This window comes from Diadema setosum, chromosome 1, assembly GCF_964275005.1.
Source record: "Diadema setosum chromosome 1, eeDiaSeto1, whole genome shotgun sequence".
Taxonomy (NCBI): domain Eukaryota; kingdom Metazoa; phylum Echinodermata; class Echinoidea; order Diadematoida; family Diadematidae; genus Diadema; species Diadema setosum.
This window is the reverse complement of record NC_092685.1, coordinates 26,551,461-26,573,335: the sequence shown is the minus strand read 5'-3', so window position 1 is coordinate 26,573,335 and position 21,875 is coordinate 26,551,461. Positions and strand designations below refer to the sequence as shown.

Here is a 21,875-nt window from a genome sequence, read left to right as displayed (position 1 = left end):
TTATCTGCTCGGCTACGGCTCCATCTGGTCTTTGGCCGCTATAGACAGGTTAAAATCTACCACGGGAAACAAAATTTATGGCCGCTGGCCGCTATAGACAAGTGGCCGCTATACACGGGGTCTTTAAGAGGGCTTTTTCTCTCGGGGGGGGGGATTTTTCAGTGGCCGCTATAGACAGGTGGCCGCTAAGGCAGGTTTGACTGTATTATCATGCTCTTGCGTGTGTTCGTATGTATATGTTCTTCTGATTGTGTGTTTGGTTGTGTAATATATTTGGGTGCGTGGCTTAAATAAATGCATATATACTTTTTTGTTTGTTTCAATTTCAGATAAAAGTAAAATGCCTTCAAGTCGATTAGTTGAGGAGAATCAGATTTATTGCTCATTTCCATTACTGTTATCATCAGTTACTATCATTATCATCACCATCATCGTTACTCGTAATTATCAAGATGCATCTGTTTTAGTATCTGTTTTTAGAATCTGTTTTAGTTGTCTCGTTGGCATGGAGACTATCATGCAAGGTGGCGGGCTGGTGGCGACTCGAGTCTCGCTGGTTGACGTCTCTGCGACGTCCCCTGGACAGGATGTTGGAGACAGCCGGGTCTCCGGGGAGTCGCAGGAGAATCGAACGTGTGCGATTTTTTCTTTTCGGAGACTTTTTCCATTCTCCAGCTACAGTCTTGGAGAAGTCTACACGACGTCTTTGCGACGTCTTCTGAGCTGCGGCCGCGTCGCGGAGACTAGTTTTTCCGAAACGATATTCCGTTACCCACTGAAACCTACCGACGAAGATATGGTGATGTCGCGGAGACGTCTGTGCAACTGAGAAGACATCTCGATGAAGTCCCCACGAATGACGGAAACGTTGTGGCGACGTCTCCGCGACTTAAATTAATAGATTGTAACCTTGTTTGGAGACGTCTCGGACGTCGCCCTAGAGTTGCCGTCTTGGTGAGAGCGCAAGCAATCATTTTAGTCTTTCGTGTCGCACGAATCGCGGCAGTCGCGGCAACATCTCTTCCAGTGAGATACAGGCCCTAAGTTCCGGCCATTAAGATTCTCCTTTTCATTTCGTCACGCCATCAACACAGTCATAATGGCATGCACCTTGTCATGACCGAGTGCTCCAGCTCGCAGTGGCTATTAGGCAGATTTTATTTTCATATAGTACAATATCATATCTTTTCTTGCCATACTTTCAGTCCATGCAGGTACATTTTCCACAATGCGATGATAATAATCAAAATATCATTACATGCATATCCAAGAGATGACACCTCAGAAGCGTAAATCTGTGAGACCAGTGAGACCAATCTTACTGTTGTGTTTGAGCTTGATTATAATAATCAAGTTGAAGCGCAAACATTAGGTATTCTGATGCTTATTTCAGCTGACTTTACTGCTGATAATATCACGAGAAGCAATGACGCTGTATTTCATACTGGCAGAACTTAGTGGGTACAGAATAAATATGAATAAAATGACGAGTAATGAATGGCACATCTCATTTTGATCAAGCAGTTCCAGATTTTGTAACTTGTGTAAGATCTGTTCACAACAGCCAGAAGTCAACATGATTGTAAGGACGGGTCAATAACCGACACTGAAATGTGATCCCTAACATCTGCATCCTCGGGACTCGTGTAGAATATGATTGTACACTTCCCAGGGGATATCGTGATAGTGGAACCTTATAGGAGAACAACCCTTCAGAAATTTTGAAAAAAAAACACACAACTTGATCGTAAGAAGAAGAGGAAAAGGAGGAGGAAGAAGAAGAAGAAGGAGAAGAAGAAAAAGAAGAAGAAGAAAAAGAAGAAGAAGAAGGAGAAGAAGAAGTCACACGGAGTGACAGACAATCTCCACAGATTCTTGTGCAATTAGTCACGAGCCTTGCCCTTTCATTTTCGTGTGGCTTGCTCATCACCGATTTGCCGCGTTTCCCTACTGGCGCCCCAAACACGTAAGTGAAAATTGTGAGCGCTGTTGATGGCGGGCCTAGAAAAATTCACGCCCTGCTTTCCAGCGGTGTTCGATGTCCGCTCAAGGGGCTCTGACATGATCATTTTCCTCTTACGAATGCAGGGCTGAAGAAGACAAGAAAGAGAGAAGAAAGACCGACAAAACAACAAACAAAAGAGTCATTAATTTTTCATGAGGTGCACGTGTCGAAAAGTGTTTTTGAATTTTCATGGCGCTATTTGCATGCAGTGACAGCAGGTGAAAGATGCTATGCGCATCTGTTCTTAATTCCTGCTGATTCCACGCTTTGTAATCCCATTTAATGATCATGTCAACGTATATCAGCTGTGGTCCAAACTCATGAATCTTTGTCATCAACAGTGACAATCAAGACGAATGTATAATCATTTTCGGCCAGGGCTGTCAAAAATACCATTTGGAGCAATTGTATTATTTTCCTCACTTTACAAGACCTATATGTACATCAAACTGTTGCGTCATAATCATCTTCCTTTATTGTAGTTATTGTTCTCATTTCAATAACACACATATCTGTAGGATATTTGCCATTATTTTTTTTTTATTCAACAGACTAGTTTGATTACAAAACATGTTATATAGCACATTTTTATTTGTATTTCCTATCTTGGCTCAGCCAGAAATAATATCTTTTACATCCAAGCTCTTTCAGCTTTCCAGCAAATCTATAACGTGCTTTGTTTAAAACATACACACCTACACTTTCTCTTTGTTTGCGCTGCTTCACTTATATGGATTTCCGTATGTAATATTGTGCTCTATAATCATATATATATATATATATATTAATTTGTTTACATAATATTGACGAATGAAAATGAAATCGATCAGCCAATCAATCAATCTAAACAAATTAACAGTCTAGATATGTTTCATAATCTGTTTAAGACTATGTTTACCTATCTATATTTGTATCTGTGTGTGTACGTGTGTGTGTGTGTGTGTGGTACTTTATATAATGTAGGCCTATGTCCATGGTGAGAGCAGGGAGATGTTAGAGGAAAAGAAGCAAGTATCTATCTTTTGTACCCATGTTCCGTGCCGCCAAGAACTTATGCGCTCTATCGCAGGTGTTAAATAATAATTACGTCGACAAAATAATTGTGCATTTCTATTGAATTATATGCATCATTCCTCTTTACAGCAGACCGAGCGATTCGCAGTTCGCTGTCCCGTTCAATATTTTTGGCAGAAGTTATTACTATGTAGAGAGCAGGACACAAGAACAAATACTCAAGTATCAGTTATAAAAAAACAACAACAACAAACTGGCAAACAAAATTATGCACAAAATTTTGATGTAATCAATATGGTTAAATGCTAACTTTTCATGCGTTACTGATGTTTCCTTTTTCAGTCCTGGTGTATTGGTAACAAGAAGATTTGAAAAAAAAAAAAAAAACTCAAAGGATTTGTCCCGTAACATATATGTATGACCAAAAAGTTCCACATAGGGTTTCAACATTTCCTCTGAAATACAGCTCAAAATGGTTAAAATCAAGAACCTCTTATTGGTCTCCGTATCAGAATTCCATGCAAGAGCGGTTTGGAGAATGGAACGCCAAAGCCAGTGGAATGCTAAGCATTCAACTGTCATGCTATAGACAGATAGAACCTACGCATAATTTTGCTCAAATTAGACAGAGATTCCACTCCTCCTCTAACACCTCCCTGTTGAGAGTTACCTCAAAATGCGTGTGGGCCTACATTTTCAATGATGGATACACTCAGCGAACGATGTTGTGCTTTTTGGTTCGATTGCGCCATTGATTTCGTCAGGTAACGTTATCCGTGGCGTCTCTCAAATGAGATTCTTGGTCTCGTGCTCAGATGGCGGAATTAAAATGTGATTGATGATCCACTCAGGTGTCTTGGTCCCGAAGAAGTGATCGCACCACGAAGGACTTTGTAGTTAGAACGTAAAAGGGTCAGTATTCCCCATCAAGATTCTTTGAGGCATCGTACCAGGTTGTGAAATGGTTCCAGAGAGCGTTCATCTTTTTGTTTTCAAACAGTCAGTCGATACCAATCAGCCGTTTACCGATTTGCCTTTTTTCGTGTGAATTTAACTCTCCCATCAAGCTACTTTGAGTAGGATTCTAAATGACGACTCACTCACAAGCCCTGCATCCACGCAGGAGATGGATGGAGCAAGGAGGTTCAAGAGAATGGAGTCACAACTGTCGTATTTCCTTTGAAGTCACGTTCGATGCCGCCACTCGAAAGTATTTGAAGCATGTGGCAAACTGGACCTGCCGCGCAGATAGGAAGACAATTGACTCATGCCTCATTGCATAATCATCAGCCACTTTCTAACGAAAATATGTCTTTGTGATGGTAATTACTTTTCGCCATCCCTACTTATAAAAGATAGGTGGTATATAATGGTAAAGACACGGGGATGCGCGAATAGAAATTGCGCAAAAAAATGATGAAATGAAAATGAAAATTACTCGACTGGCCGTGCCCGGCCACTAATCTGATATATCTATTAATATAGAATTATACTCGAAGATTATTCCATATCAGTTTCATTTGGAGGAATTAAGTGGAAAAGTGATAAAACCGGCTTTCCGGGAGGGTACAGTTTTAAACACTTTCACATGATACAGCTCTGATTTACACTTTTGCACATATTTCTTGAAGGGATTGACCTTTGTTTAATGAGCTTTATCATTAAGTGAGATTTCGTTTCATTTAATAGATAAACAAGCAAAATATAGCCAACATTAAGTTAACGTTCAAAATGAATCTTCAGATTGCTCAGCAAGACGGCGGCATCAAACCCCGCCATCAAAGGCACAGATGCACCTGTGGAATTTTTTGTACATCAATAGAAAAGTGACAACTGTTTGAATAATTTCAGCCAGTTGGAACTCCATCTCTTAAACCTCCTTGGATGGAGCGAGGACAAAGAGAGCAAGGGGGGGGGGGAGATGGGGGTAGGGGTTGAGGGAGGAGAAGGCGGGGGGGGGGGGGGGAGAGAAAAGGGAGGGGGACGGAGGGGAGCTCGTAGTTTGACTGTTGTCATACAACAAACTATCTGTTACATCCTGTCTGCAATTAAAATCAAAATCTATGTTATTGAGCTGACGATCGTTTTCAAGAATATAGGTCATTAATGTGATCAAGTATAACATGAACGAATTTAAATGTATAATGAACATCTGTATGACTGTATAAAATGTAGAATATCTATATACGATATGTCATATATAATGTGTGTGTGTGTGTGTGTGTGTGTGTGTGTGTGTGTGTGTGCGTGTGTGTCTGTGTGTGTCTGTGTCTGTGTCTGGGTGATTAGAGAAATCATATTTCAGTCAGAACTTTGGACACAGTAGAAAATATAAACAGCATTATAGTGTTAAATAAGAAATTGCTGTGGTGTGCTGTATTCGAAATCATTATCATACACTTCTCACATATGCGAATTTTACAAACAGGCACGTTCATACTCCTTAACCTTGAACCTTAATTGAGCTATATCTCCTGTAAAACATGCATGTTCCATTTCACGTGATCTACGACATATATACATATGTCACGTGATCTACAAACTAGCAAACAACCTTTGCCCCACAATATTATAGCTATTATACTACGAAGGAACTGTATTTGTTTCGAAAGGGCCATAGCAACAAGTGCGCTCGACAATAAAGAATTTTTCGAGAACTGTGATGACTGGTGATCATGATAAGGATAGTACACATGTGATCCTTACGCAGACACAAGATTAAAACATTTCTTCGCTTTGTTTTGTATTCTCCGCCTATGTCTACCTACAATGGATAAGAGATCCGTCCTCTTTCTTCTGTCAATATTGATTGCTTCTTTATTCTGTGGCGCCATTGCACAAGGTAATTATGACTTTGCTTTCATGAATATATACATTCAATTGAGTAGTATCACTGAAATGTGTTGTTCAAAAGACAGACCTGCACATAAAATTACGTATGTAATATAGTCACCATATATTTATTTGAGGTAGAATGCCTGTCAGCTCATTTCTGTAATAATTGTAATTTCATATTTTCACATATTTTGTTCCTGATGCCAGATGCTTGTATCTGTAAAATTACGGATGTCTTCCCTTGATTCAATGCAAAGGTCATCCTGCTACTCACAGTTGGCTGTGGGTGATTTTGTTGTTTATTTTGTTTGTATATTATGCATTACATCGGTGCATTAGCAGAGAATTCAGCGGTAAACATCTATAAATGCTTAGACAGGATCTTCAAATGATTATGAGAGTGATAGTTGATAGAACGTCAGGCCAGTGATGTTTTGGTCAGAAAAACAAAACAAAACAAAAAACTACTGTGCGTCATGCTCTGTGTTCCGTCTTGTTTGCATTATATGTCTTGTTTGCATTATATATATATATGTCTTGTTTGCATTATATATATATATATATATATATATATATATATATATATATATATATATATATATATATATATATAGTGTGATGATGCTGATATTCCTACCGTACGCCTCTGTCATCTTAAATGAAATTATTATAGTTGAGACAATGTAGATAACAGAAGATGTCGCATGAAACCGGCAGAGTTGTGAAGCTTTCGACCGTGGTCTTCCTCAGCTTTAATATCTGTTTGTGAGACGAATTATATGTTTTTGAGAATACTACCCCACTCCTGCCTGACATGCACCACCGCACACAAACCTTCCCCCAACATTACATGATCACTCACATCCCGCCACAAGACAGCCACAAGACATCCAGGCAACCCAAACGTCTGCTTAGCAGGTAATTATTTTATTTAGTTTATTTATGATATATGTTTGATAATTTTTATTGTATGATATGTTTGTATGCTACATACACTCACTATATACTTATTTACAGTTACACATTGTTGAATGTGTTGCAAAGTGCCAAAAAATATTGCCAAGTATGCCATGTAACTATCAACTCATGCTCAACTTATATTTGATATATTGTGTTTATGACTCCAGATTTGTTATTCTCAAAAACATATAATTCGTCTCACAAACAGATATTAAAGCTGAGGAAGACCACGGTCGAAAGCTTCACAACTCTGCCGGTTTCATGCGACATCTTCTGTTATCTACATTGTCTCAACTATATATATATATATATATATATATATATATATATATATATATATATATGACCGTGCTCAATTTCGGCTCAATCTTATAATCCCTTCATTGTTGCTGCTCGGGTGGTTTACATCCTGTGTTTTGTCCCTTTCATTGCACAGGCTAGCACGGCACGGTAAAGATTAAACGCTTGAATAGACCCTGTACTTCAGAGCCTCTTTTCTCAGTTCACACTTTTCCAGCGTGTGTGCTTCTTTCCAACATTTAGATAGGTTAGGGGAGTCCATTTGAATTGAGTCATACATCATTTTAAAGCTTAGAGTCTGCTCTTTCAGAAACTGCCCTTAACTAAAAATCCATGTCTGGTGACTTTTTGTTGGGTTTATGTTGCCGGATCACATATACGGATAAAGAAATATTAGATCTAAGATCCGCTCTATACAACTCTGTCCAATTATTGCACGTACTGTAAATGCCATTAAATAAAAAAAAAATGGGCTTACACAATAACCATGGAAAAAAAAACTAATGCATGAATGAAGGAGCGCCTCAAGCTAAACGCAATTCGCTTTCATAATATATCAAACATATTTTTCAAGATATTAAGCTTTTGGTCTAAATCCTACTCCAAGAATCAGCTGCTGCAAATATGAGAGATTGAGGCTCTGTATATCGTACTAAGGTGCCTTTCTGCCCAAATTTGGGAAAGAAAAAAAAAACCATAAACGTGACTTGCTCTGGAAAGTGAATAGAGTAAAAATGAATAGAAGTGATAAAAGTGAAGAGTTTTATCGCAAAACGAGTTAAATCCATTGTTGTTAAGATGATATATTTGTGATTAATGCTGCTAAAACATAGAAAATAATAAGAACATACAGAATATCTTTAATTATAACTTCCAGAACATTTCTTGTTATATTACAAGTGAGGTAATATTGGAAAGGTTGAATTTTGCTCTATCTGAAGATGGAATGACTTTGAAATGTTTTTTAAAAAAAATGGTACTTACTAGATGACCAAAAAAAAAAAATGATAGTGATAAAACACTCACTATGGTGTTTGCCTTGCTTTATAGGGAATCCGATCATGGAAAAGTCCACGCCTTGTATTTTGTAATTTCCCTTTACTTTGATGAAAATATAATTGGAGACATGCTAGATTCATATTCTCTGGACATTTTCCATGTTCAAAATTGCAGTATGATCTATGCAGACGTGATGCACGAGGGATGGACTTGCATTGTTTATTCCCCATAACATGAAATGTAAAGCAAAGAGATGCCTTTGAATATTAACTTGGTCGGAAATATTACCAGAAAATACAATAGGAAAAATCGCAAAAGTAGGGATATTTCTCACACTCAGAAACAACAATGGAGATATGTTTATATTTCTTTGATATTTATGTAGAGTGACACAAATAAAATCTTGAGGAATACGATAATTTGTTATCAAATGCAGACTAGATAGTCAAGTCAATATTTTGATTTGATATAAGGGGTAACCCACCACTAATTGTAACAGTAGGAATTCCACAGCAGTGCAAGTCGTTATGGCCCCCTTGACGCCAGACTTAAAGTCCCCCAAACAGGTAGGGTAAGATAGCAATATTTGCATTATATACAACCCCTCTCATGAGAGAAAGATAATAAATATCGACTTACAATATTAGCATGCGATTTCAACAATTTAAATGTTCAAAGTTGTATTTTCTGCGTCACTAAACACGATGGATGTCTTTTCGAATTGGTCACACAAATACAATTTGAATACAATGCAAATTAGTTGTAACTTAAGAAGAAGAATATCCAAATTATAAGTTGCTTTACATGTAGCACAACAGAATATTGCCTTTCATCATTCTTGAAACTGCAGAAAAATAAATGATGATGATGTTCTCAAACTTAAAAGAAGATCACGTACAAAGTCATCGAATGAAGATTTGAAAAAAAATATGCAAATGTGTATGCTATATAATGACTGTAGGTGAGAGGTTAAAGCACTAGGGGGTTCAGATTTTATGAGGTCCAATATTAATCTGCATAATCTGGACGACTTAGTTTGTGATCGACAATATATATATATATATATATATATATATATATATATATATACACACACATATATAAATATGTGACCGTGCATCACAAAACCAACAAAAAGTCGCACCCCTTGATTTTACGTGAGGACTCAAAAGAGGGGAAAAGGGCCAACCAAGTCAATTTTGATTTTTTTAAAAATATTTTCTGAAAGAGCTATTCATCTTCAACATTATACCCGAGTTGGGGGTCATAAAATGAATGGACTATTCTTCTGCAACTTTTTTTTTTTTTTTTGTAGAATAGTGAGATTAGGTATGTCTTTGACGCCCCTTTCCATTTCTTTGCACTAAGTAAAGGAAATCTTTGCATTGCACTTACTGACCTTGTAAACATAGGTTTCAAAACTTTCTGTGTTCCAATCTGAAACATTTAACGTTAAAGAACAGTTTGGCTAGAAACGCTGTATTTCTTTCATGGTGAGAACTAATTTGCGTATTATACAAATTCAACTATTTTGCCCCATTTGATTTCTTGGGACTCTTAGTATGGTGTTTAGGAGACCATAACGAGTTGCACTGCACTGGAAATCCTACAGTTGCGATTGGTGGTGGGTCAAATCTTATTTTTGACTCGACTAAAATGTAGAATGTAACGTAACTGTGCTTAATTCCAAGTTCGTCATTTTGCAACCTCTCCATGATGACGTGTGAGGGGATCGAGGCATTTGCTAATCATGCTACGTGTACTCGAATTTTCTTCGTTGTAATTTCAGTGATAGACACTGTCTCCAGCGTTCAAGGATGGAAAGGGGAAGACATCCGACTGCCATGTCACTTCCAAGGGGAGCCTGCAAGTGTTTCCTGGGTCAAGGAGAGCGTCTTACATCAGCGGGTGCCCAAGGCTCAATTCATCGATGGGCACTTTGAGAGCTTGGAGAATGGGTTCGACATGGACATGAACTTTAGCCTCGTCATCTCTGACTTGAAGGTGGCAGATGAGGGTCTCTACCTTTGTCAAGTGGTGTTGAAGAATTTACACAATTTCGAGAATTCCGTCCATTTGACGGTTAGCTGTAAGTTATCTTTTGCTATATCATAACAAGGAGGAGGGGATTTGATTGTAAAAGTCGTCACTATCACATTCAGATATTAATGCATCATATGTTGGAGATGTTGTCACATTATAATCTTTAATTATGTGTCTGCACAAGATTGATGTAGACCATAAGATACGATATCAAATACACAAAAATCGGAGCCATAAAGAGTGTGAACCTTCTATGACTAGTATCACAAGGCACATAAGCCATCATGACGTTAAACTTCATAATTATGACCCTTTGAATAAGATGGGAGTGGCAGATATGGAATTTTGCAAAATTCCGAAGAGACATTAAGAAGCTGTATCAATCATGACACGAGATATGTTGTAAACATTTGCCAGGTTTTCATCTTCTTAGCGTTGTTCATGTTCAATAGCAAACCATACCGGAAATATATAACACATTCTTTCTTTCTTTTTCACGAGAGATATGAAATCTGTTAAAATTGTCTTAGTTATATGCTGACTAAAAATAATAACAACAAACTCAAGTTTTGATTATTATATGCGTGACATCCCATGAATTTCCTGTTTCACTAGCAATGGCATCAAAACATACAATCGAGAAATGCGTCGATGAGAGTAAGTCCCGTCAAAGCAGGTGTACGTACAGACCTCCCCCTAACACTCCTTTCATTGCACTTACGTGTGTCGTGAGTGGATTCAAGCCCGACGTTTCTATGATGTGGACCACTGAGTCTGGAAGGAGACTAAAATCTATGGCTTCGCGACAGACAACACTATCTGACGGCACATATGAGAGGTTCGAGAAAATCGAGGTTTCAGCTGAACATGGGACAGAGCGAACCGTGGTGTGCATAGCTACCGGTGATTCGGTGAATAGAACGTCGACCAAGAAAATCACTCTTCTACCTATATCAGGTTTTGTGGAAATTTTTGAAGTTTCTTTTTGATTTCAATAATAGCGTGTCTTATTGAAATTTCTACCGCCACTTCAACTACGAAAAAAGAAAGTATGCACGACCAAAATGTAAACAATTAATACTTGGATTTTTTTTTGAAAGTTTTCATTCTGATTTGTCACAGGGTAGTTTTAAGAAAACGTAACTGATTGACAACAAAAACGAATGTGAGTTTACCTTGCTATCAAAAACACTTGCATCAAAATAAAAAGAGATAACTAATATAATGCTAAAGGCCTTTTATAACGTAAGTTTCTGTACAGCTGTTGTCATCGTAAAGTCAACCTTAATACACGTCTGTGGCGCTACGGATATGCCAGATATCACCGACTTAGTGAAATATTATCGAGGTACTCATAGACATGTTTTATGACTTTAACTCAAGTATTTAGTGAATGACGTGTTTTTAACGTATCTATATCACATTTCAGGAGAACGGGATATTGTCGGTCTCATATTCGGACTAGTCATTGGTATACCAGCTGCCGTAACCATCCTGGTTCTCCTTGTTGCAAGATTTTGGCAAAAATGCGATCAGAACTTCGTGTCGCAAAGAGGTGTAGTTACATGTTTCTCTTTATTCATTCGTTTGTTTGTTTGTTTGCTTGCTTGTTTTCTTCATTAAACAAGTGAAAAGGCATGAACAATATGTCTGTATCATTCTCTACCTTTCGAATTGTCGCATTTATACAATTGATATTGTTTTAATCAACATTTCTGCCATGACTGCGTAATAATTTTGTGACAAACTCAGCAATAGATTTTTTAAAAATACGAACAACTCGTGCTTTAATAATCTTTTTTTTTTAATTTCAATCACTGCTCACCTTGTCCAGTTTCGGAGGAATCATCACCTACCATAGAGACAACCATGGACTTTGAAGATGAGAGCAGAAAGTGGTACTCCATTAAATGGGCGGACTTCAAACTTTGTTGTAAACGACTGAGGGACGTGTCCACACAACACGTGAGTATGAGGCAGGGATGACGTGTGTAATTTTACTTTACAAGGAATCAAGAAGTTAATCAGCTAAATCTTACTACGAGCGTCATCATTTTGTCACAATGAAACTGAAAGCGGTACCAAAAATGTCATGCAAACACTGGTAGAATAATTAGGTGAATCGTGCATAATCACTTTTTACCTCCTGATTGTGTACATTCTTTCCCTTTTTTTTTTCCTGTTTTGAAACTTGCGTCACTTATGTCTCATGTCTCAAGGATCTTGTATCTGAATTGCCTTTTTGTCCCCGCCGAACGAGTTCGAGCAGGGGACTATGAAACGGGCTCCGTACGTGTGTGTGTCCGTGTGTCCGTCCGTCTGTCTGTGCGTCCGTGTGTGATCAAAATGTTCAATTTGCTACTTCTCTGTCATTTATGAGCCAATTTTGATTCTGTTTGCTTTATATGATAGCACTACATGGGAGCTTTGAAACTTCTACACAGAATTTCAGTTGTGACCTTTGACCTTGACCTTTGACCTATATTGTACATTTTGCTTCAAAATGCTACTCCTTCGCCATTTCTAACCCGATTTCGATTCCGTTTGCTTTATGTGATGGCACTAGGTGAGGGCTTCAAAACTTCTACACAGAATTTTGACCTTTGACTTCTTTGACCTTTGACCTTGATTTTTGACCTATATTGTACATTGGCTACAAAATGCTACTCCTTCGCCATTTCTAACCCGATTTCGATTCCGTTTGCTTTATGTGATGGCACTAGGTGAGGGCTTCAAAACTTCTACACAGAATTTTGACCTTTGACTTCTTTGACCTTTGACCTTGATTTTTGACCTACATTGTACATTTTGCTACAAAATGCTACTCCTTCGCCATTTCTAACCCGATTTCGATTCCGTGTGCTTTATGTGATGTTACTAGGTGAGGGCTTCAAAACTTCTTCACAGAATTTTGACCTTTGACTTCTTTGACCTTTGACCTTGATTTTTGACCTGCCTTGTACATTTTGCTACAAAATGCTACTCCTTTGCCATTTCTAACCCAATTTCATTTCCGTTTGCTTTATGTGATAGCACTACAGTCTGTAGGTGAGGGCTTCAAAACTTCTACACAGAATTTTGACCCTGGACTTCTTTGACCTTTGACCTCGATTTTTGACCTATATTGTACATTGGCTACAAAATGCTCCTCCTTTGCCATTTCTAACCCGATTTCGATTCCGTTTTCTTTATGTGATGGCACTAGGTGAGGGCTTCAAAACTTCTACACAGAATTTTGGCCTTTGACTTCTTTGACCTTTGACCTTGATTTTTGACCTATATTGTAAATTGGCTACAAAATGCTACTCCTTCGCCATTTCTATCAAAACCCGATTTCGATTCCGTTTGCTTTTTGTGATGGCACTAGGTGAGGGCTTCAAAACTTCTACACAGAATTATTGACCTTTGACTTCTTTGACCTTTGACCTTGATTTTTTTACCGATATTGTACATTTTGCTACTAAATGCTACTTCCGGCGGGGACATATTTTACGCACCGCGTAATTGCTACTTTTCCTTGTTTAAATTGAACTAAATTGCTGAAACAGCACTGGTCTTACACTCGAGATGCATTCAACACTTCCAGTACGTTTATTTTCATACTTCACTTGACGCCTATACATAAATACTAAGAAAAAAAAATACAAACAAGCCAGGTATAAAATACGATATAAAACGGGTCATGACTAGCAAATGTGTCACCATACACATGTACATAAAAGACAATTCTCTATGACATGTGAAATATTAAGGAACTGCAAAAGCAAAGCTTGTAACCACGGGTTACCACAATAAAATGTCAATGAAAATTTGTTTTGCAATGGAGATAGGACACAAAGTACTAAGGTCGAAACTATATGAAAGCTAAAATAGCAAGGTACAGAGGGCGGAAGAAGTAAAAGAAAAGAGAAAGAAAAGGGAAAGAGAAAAACAAAAGAAAAATGAATAAGAACTGAGTGAGAGAATAAGCATATGTAAATACAAAAATATACGAGCATATATCTAGAGCCAAGCTCATGAGGAGTTCAAAGTATGAGTATATACTAGTGTAGAGATTATTATGGATTATGTGGGAGCATAAACACTGGAAATAGAGGTAAAGCAACCGTACAGTGCCGATTGATCCGCCATGCTTTGGAAGAAGATAGTGTAAAGTAACATTTTAAAATGATTCTAATCCGGCAAGTTATACTCATTAAGTAGCATTAATTCGAGTTTTTGTTTAAAAACTTAACAGAGAAGAACATTCGATTTTTCTGCAGGAAGATCATTCCAGAATTTGGGTCCGGTGAAAGCATTTTTTTTTTTTTCAGCAAAGAGTGTGCGAGTACGTGGAAGGTAAAATGAATCGTTTTGTCTTGTGGGGAAAGCATGAACTGCACAGTTTGTTTGATTTTGTTTTTTGTTTTTTAAACATATGCGTTGATGATAATGTCACGCAAAAAAAAAAGAAAAAGAAATCAGCAACCTTAAAGAAGAGATAATTCGTGTGACAATAAAAACTCACTCATTTTGGTCCTTTCTCACTCTAAAACTTTATTTCATTTGCATGTATTTCTATTGATCTCACTCATTTTGACTCCTAAATTATAGCATTGGCCTATGGGAGTCTCACTCTCAACTAGTTTCCAATGTTGGCAGTCCTGCATAAACAATCATTATCTATTTTTATATCGCATGGCAAATGAGTGACATTAAGAGGCAACTTGTTTGCTTTAATCCACATTTGAACTGACTTAAATTATATGTTCACTACATCTAAAAGTGTTGCTGGGTTTCGATGTGAAAAGAAGATATTAAAATCATCGGTAAAAAGAAGGAAGGACAAAATAGATACATTTTTAAAAATCATTTATATAAAAAAAAATAAACAACAGCGGCCCCAAGACAGATTCTTGAGGGACCCCGCAAAATATTGTTTTTAGACTGGAACTATTTAAAAGCCAAACTTTATACTGACAAACTATTTCCTGTTGGTTGCATAGCTCCTGAACGAGTCCAAGGCTATTCCACGTATCCCATAGAGCGAGAGTTTATATAACAAAATATTGTGACCGATAGTTTCAAAGGCTTTGGACAGGTCCAAGAATATGCAAACTGTAGTTGATGAATCGTCGATAGCATGTGCTACTTAATCGATAAAAGCAAGTAGAGCGTAAGTAGTAGAGTGGCTTTTTAAAAAAAATCTAGATTGAGAATCACAAAAAGTATTACATTCATTTAAAAACTTGATTACACGAGAATATATCAGATGTTCGAGAATCTTGGCAATTGTGGTCAAAAGAGAAATTGGACGATAATTGCTTACATCTTCTTTATTACGTTTTTAATAAACTGGAACATCTTTAGCAATTTTTATTTGACTAGGCACTGTCTGAATGTGCCAGTAACAAGGAACAAATTCAATTTATAGAGGAGACAAAATTGACATATTAACATATTTCTGCAAGATATTCGTAAAGCTATCATGTCCAGCACTCTCTTATTTTATTTTATTTTTTTTTTGCTTTTAACTTGGGGACTACGTGATCACTCAAACGTCAGAATGACGTTAATAATTCTTAAAAATCTCGTTATTGTCTATATCTCCATTACATACCATCATGTTCAGTGAAACTGGTAGATATGCATTTTTACAGGTATTTTATGTGATGATCTGTGTAAAATGAAAATATTGTCCCGCTACTGATGTGCACGTCCAAATATCACAATGCTCCCGATGATATGCGTATTATTTTGCATATGTTTCGTACATTTTAAAATTTTGCACCCATATGCACATGCGTAAAGCAAGAATGATTTTATTTTATTTTTTTCATGAGTAGAGACTTTTACCCATTTCCAATAATGTTGTCCGGGCCTTATCTATGCGGATTGATTTGAACAGTTTGTTTGAAATTGCCGTTGATATCGTCAAAAACTGTGTCAAAGTTTTTGTTTTTCTCTTTCAGCCACGAATACCATTCTGGTTGTACGCCTTCTATCGGATTGCACTCGCCGCCTATTTCTTCGTATTTTTTATAACGTACGTTGTACTTGGAGTGAAGGCAATGGGCGCGAAGTTCTTCATTTACCTCCCGGTCTGGGCGTATACTGCCGCCGTGTGTTATGTGTCCCTTGCCTTCTTTAACGTTGCGATGGACTTCGTGAAGAACAGGGGAAATGCAGCGTTTGAAGGTATTCATATGGTGGGAGTTGAAGGTGGGGGAGGAAGCTAACATGAAAGGCAGCGAGAATTTCATCTTCCCTTAGTTAGAACTGTACACACTCAAAATACATTTGTTTATACCGGACCCAGATTTTGGAATAGCTTAGATAATGATCTAAAAGAATCTGTGAAGTTAATTACATTTAAGTATAAACTCAAAAAATATTTGTTTTCTAAATATACCAGTTAATTCTGTTCAATGGAAAAACCCGTCATGTTTCACTTTTCCTTGAGATTTTGTTGTGTGTCCACAGACCTTTCCCATCCCTCTCCTTTTCCTTCTCTATTCTTCCCTGCTACTTTTTCCTCGTTCTTCGTTGTCCAGTATCTGTCTGAGTGCATTTCCTCAAATTTTGTTATTTCTGTGTATTGTGTTATTGTTGTTGTCGTCGTTCTGTTTTTTTTTTTTTGTGGCCGATTGCATATCTTTTTCCATTCAATTTTCCTGGCACACATGGCCCCATAGTGTCTGTGCCGCAAATGTGATATGTTATATAGTTTATACGATTGCATCCTAAAATCCTAGTAAGTATTGTTCATAGTATCAACATCATTATATCAATTAGTAAAATGTACAATAGTATATAGAAGAATTTAAATGAATATGTCTATTTGGTATAACAAATTGGTGCTGTTGTTGTTTTGTTCCAGTGTTCCACGTTTAACAAGCGTGGCTTTTTTAGTGGAACACTGTTTTCCATCATTGTGATTATTTACTATTTTTGTTGCCATGACAAAGTGCATTGTTTCTTTTTTACGACACCATTCGTGTATAATATACTTTATATTGTATTGAAAAAAATCCTTTATCGGACGAGTGTAAGAGAAATGAAAAAAAAAATTGTATCACTTTGGATTATGTTAACTTTTTCTTTTCTTTCTTTGTGATGATGGAAAAAAAATAAACTATTGAAACTATTGAAACTATTGAGGTTCTGTTATATAGGCCAAGTTATTTGCAGGGCCGAAAGTTAGCGCAACTAGAACTGATGTTTGGCCACCAGATTTCCAAAAAGATTTAGTTGCCCAATACGGCAACTAAAGGATTGCATGTCTGCTTTTATTTCCTTTTGGGGGCCACCCAAATTTCAGATGTGCAGATTTTAGTGGTCCGAACTAGCCACCAGAGGTAGAAGTTAGTGTCGAGCCTTGCATAGTATATGTGAGCCGCATCACAAAACCAACAAAAAGTCGCCCTACACGAAATTTTAGTCAAAGCAGATTCTAAAAGAGTACACTTTACGCTTTAAAATGATGTATAACTCAATTCTAATGGATTTTCTTAACCTATCTAAATATTGGAAAGACAGCAAACACCTTGGAAACGTGTGTACTGAGAAAAGAGGCTGTGAATTATTGTCATAGGGTCTATAATTGAAGTGCTTAATCTGACCGTGAGCCGTGCTGAGTACAATAAAAGGGACAAAAATCGGAATGTAAAACTTCATATTATCAGAATAAGTTGAAAAATGATCATGTTCTATTAACACATTCCAACCAGACTAATACCAACTTTCAAAGCAGTAGCACCCTTCTTTCGAAGATTATTAGACTTGAAAGCTGAGTTTGTAAAGGGTTTTCAAGAAATGAAAAGGGACTCTAAGGCACACCTAATCAAACTACTCTACACAACTACAAAAAGTGTTCTAGAAAAACTAAAAAAAAAACAATTTCCCATTTGTTTATGATCTCAAACTTTAGCATAATGTAGAAGAAGACTTGCTCTTTTAGAACACATGAAAAACTCCAGATTGACTAGGTTGACCCATTTCACCTATTTTGAGTCCTCACAAACAAACAAACAAACAAACAAACAAACAAACAAAACAAATTAGTGTGTGCGACTTTCTTTTTGGTTGCTTTTGTATTGCACTGTCACATATTATACACCCAACTGGTTTTTCGCAAAGGTTATCCATGACAGTCTCGATACTTTAATGTGGTTGACAAAGTCTTAATTAAACACGCCGTTTTAAAGGTCCTTTTTACCTTTGGGAACAGTAATTCATTTAATTTTTTCAAGATATGACATTAAAGCATATGTATAGGTCTGTTGTACCACAAAGCATCCTGTCATATGAAATTTTCGCAATAAAGCCTAAACTATAAGGAGATATTTGTATTTTTCTCAATAAACCTAACTGTAGACGGTTTAGTCTGGAAACATTTTTATTGTAACTATTGTTCACATTTTGTATATTTAACAATACTTAACATCGATTTTACCGATTCAAATTTTTACAGTGGTTGTTTCTATCCCTAACTCACATTTAAGAACTACTTTAAAGCACTAGTGCTGGGTTTTTGTTTCATCTGCAAATGGTAAATTGTGCATTTAACATTGTGGTTAATTGATATAAGGAATTGTGAAACTCTGCCGTTTGAGCAGTAGAATACATGATTTTCAAGTACTTTAAAACACACACGCACACACACAAACACACACTGACACGAGCACTAGCCAATTATACAAGATTTTGATGTTAATTAACAAAATTAGTTACGTTTCTAAACCGTTTCTGGTCGTGGTCTATTTTCTCGAAATGAGTAGCATAGGGTAGATTCGGTTACTCACATGCCGAGTTTCGTTTCCTTTTGACAATGTTTAAATCATACTGAATATTAAGCAGTGCTAAATAAGCAATAGTTTTCCGCTTTTTTTTTTTTTAATATTAAGCGTCAATTTACAAAATATCAACCGCTCTGTTAAAAACACGCACTCAGCATAAAAAAACAAAGCATTCTCCAGCAACGCTGTAACATTTTTGCTAAATTTATAGTGGGACCATCGTTTCGCCCTTTAATGATATGCCTTTATATGCTGCTCAATCTTCAATAACATTTCTCTCTAACACACAATTTCATTTATCTGAGCTTTACATGACAGAAAATAAGGGCAAAAGCAACTATACTCAAGTTTCTTGCCATGCTTATAGCAAAGTCTTAAGCTTATATATAATATATGGTGTCCTTGATCATGTTTCGTTTGAGTCTTTCTTCTTAACAATTTCTGTTGATTACCGTTAAAGGGCCATTCCAGGCGATTTTCCTAATTTCACATCATGTAGTAGATAAATCAACAGCTCCATGTGTACATTCGTGGAAATTATTGTTGTACTTGAGCAGAGAAAATAATAATAATAATAATAATAATAATAATAATAATAATAATAATAATGATAATAATAATAATAATAATAATAATAATAATAATAATAATAATAATAATAATAATAATAATAATTTATAAAGCGCAAAACCTATAGACATGATATTCTTCTGCGCTGCAAAAGCTTCTGATGTGCATGATGATAATGAACAGTTAAATGAAAAGATGTGTTTTGAGTCGTGATTTAAAGACTGCTACAGTTGGGGATTTCCTGACTTCTAATGGTAAATCATTTCAGAGTTTGGGAGCTGCACAGGCAAATGCTCTGTCTCCCAATGTTACTTTTGTTTTACATGTTGGACTTTGTAAGAGAAGAGTGTCCTTAAACTGCGCAGATTATGAGTATGTCTATAATGAGATTTAAATACTAATAATTCGGATATGTAACTAGGGGCTTGACCGATGAAACCAATAAACTGAAAATCTTACACAAATTACACTGCTGAACAGTGTCGATGACATCAGAGCCTCACATATTTCAGAAATGTAGCACATTACAATACCGCATCTTTAACAAGTTCACCTGTGAAGAATTTATGCATGCCGTCTTCTTTTGTTCTGCTTCCTTGAGCCCCAACTCGTGCATTCTTATGGTGAGGCTGCATGTCATCATCCTTGTTCATTGCAATTTGTTAAAAAATTTGAAAACATTCTTATTGTTCATCCTAATCATAAATCCTGAAACTATTTAACAGTCTAATTTACAGCTGTTGAAATGTGAAACTCTGAAAATCATCCGGATGTCTCTTTTAATAATCTATCTTTCTCGATCCCATTTCTCTTGATACTTTCAGACAAAGTTCGGTACCAGATTCAGTGGTGTCTCTTTAACATCGCCATCGCTTCCTGCCCCCTCGTAACCGGAGGTCTTTGGTATGGCGTATACTATGTCATTTCTGTAAAGCTACCGATTTTTATTATAGTCTATATTAGCGTAGATATCCTCCCTACCATCGTCTGTATCATCGAAATCTTTCTCACCCTGATCGTCGTCCGCTTCGTGCACGCAATTTACCCAGGCTTCTACCTCATCATCTACTTGCTCTTCACTGTCATCTACTGGGCTGCTGGGGGAACGGACCCTTTTGGAAACCCCTACATTTCCCCTATTCTCGACTACGAAAACTATCCCGGCATCGCGGCCGCAAGCGTGGTTGGTGCAACCTCGGCAGTGATCTTGGCTCTGGCCGTTTCCAAGGGATTGTGCGCCCTCCGTGTCAGATGTATGGGTAGGAGAAGAACAGAAGCCATTTCTGCTACCGAAGAGTCATCAACTGTTGAGCTCGAAGCATTTACAACGTATTTCTGATGGCAGCATCCTCACCACTGACAAAGTGTTCTTGACTAACAATGAATACGTAAATGCGTGTATATAGCTAAACTCGACCATGCTATTTATCATGCAGTGTCTTCCAACATCTTGTCAAATCTTCATACATGTATATATATAGTATAAATAGTGTCACAAAAACAATCGCTGATCCGGTATATATCTTAAAACATTATGCAATATCAATAACTTTCCCAAAGTTTTGTGTAAGAAAGAATTATTATACAATCTACACCATTTAGGGTATGATTATGATTGTGCAGATAATGTATCACGAAAATATATTGTCTTGATTTCATGAAAATAGAGAGTCATGAGTACGAAAAATATAGAATCGCATGACACTGTAGCTTGAATGGGCAGCAAAGATAGATAAAGCAATTGGTTTGTGTGGTCATGGTTAGCAAATTAAGGAAATAAACTGAACTCATCACTTGTAAAAAAAAAAAAAAAAAAACTTGATATTTGGAGGTAACCTGTGTCAAGCACTCTTTAAAATTTACGAGCAGCCACTGCCGATCAACTCTTTTTACATAATCCATTGTCTCTCTCATCTCCATGACAGTACAATTCTACGATTATGATATATAATGTGGTTATAGCAGATTATCACCACAAGCATTAACGCATGCATAGGCTTGGAAAGAGTATTAGATGCCTTCTTTTGAGGCTGAAGCGCTAGGTAGAGGGTGTGAAATATTTCTCCTCTAACACTGTCTAAGTATATAATTTTGTACACAGAGTATGTAGGTTGTGTATTACAGGTGTCTTTTACTTGACTTGACTTGAATTTACTTTGCTTTAACTGTAACTGTAAAATGAATTTCATGATTTGTCAATGTTTGTTGACGATGTTCTTGGACCGAATCGACGTTATCCGCGGTTGGTTTTTGCTTCAATTTGACTGATTATGTGGAAGCATAGAAGTACTGGGACATTGCTTGAAGCGGGCGCTCGTCACGAGTTCGACAACCACGAGCCATACAGCTCACGAGTCATACAGTCCAAGAGC

At 36.9% G+C, this 21,875-nt stretch overlaps 1 protein-coding gene across 1 annotated transcript; it reads left to right on the top strand.

Annotated features, from left to right (window-relative positions):
- Positions 1-10,773: 10,773 nt before the first annotated feature.
- On the top strand, positions 10,774-20,842 carry LOC140228263 (uncharacterized). The gene is made up of 5 exons (XM_072308524.1): positions 10,774-11,113; positions 11,586-11,711; positions 11,991-12,121; positions 16,108-16,333; positions 20,328-20,842. The coding sequence occupies exons 1-5, from the start codon at positions 10,774-10,776 to the stop codon at positions 20,840-20,842; spliced, it is 1,338 nt and encodes a 445-aa protein (XP_072164625.1).
- The last annotated feature ends 1,033 nt before the right edge of the window (positions 20,843-21,875 follow it).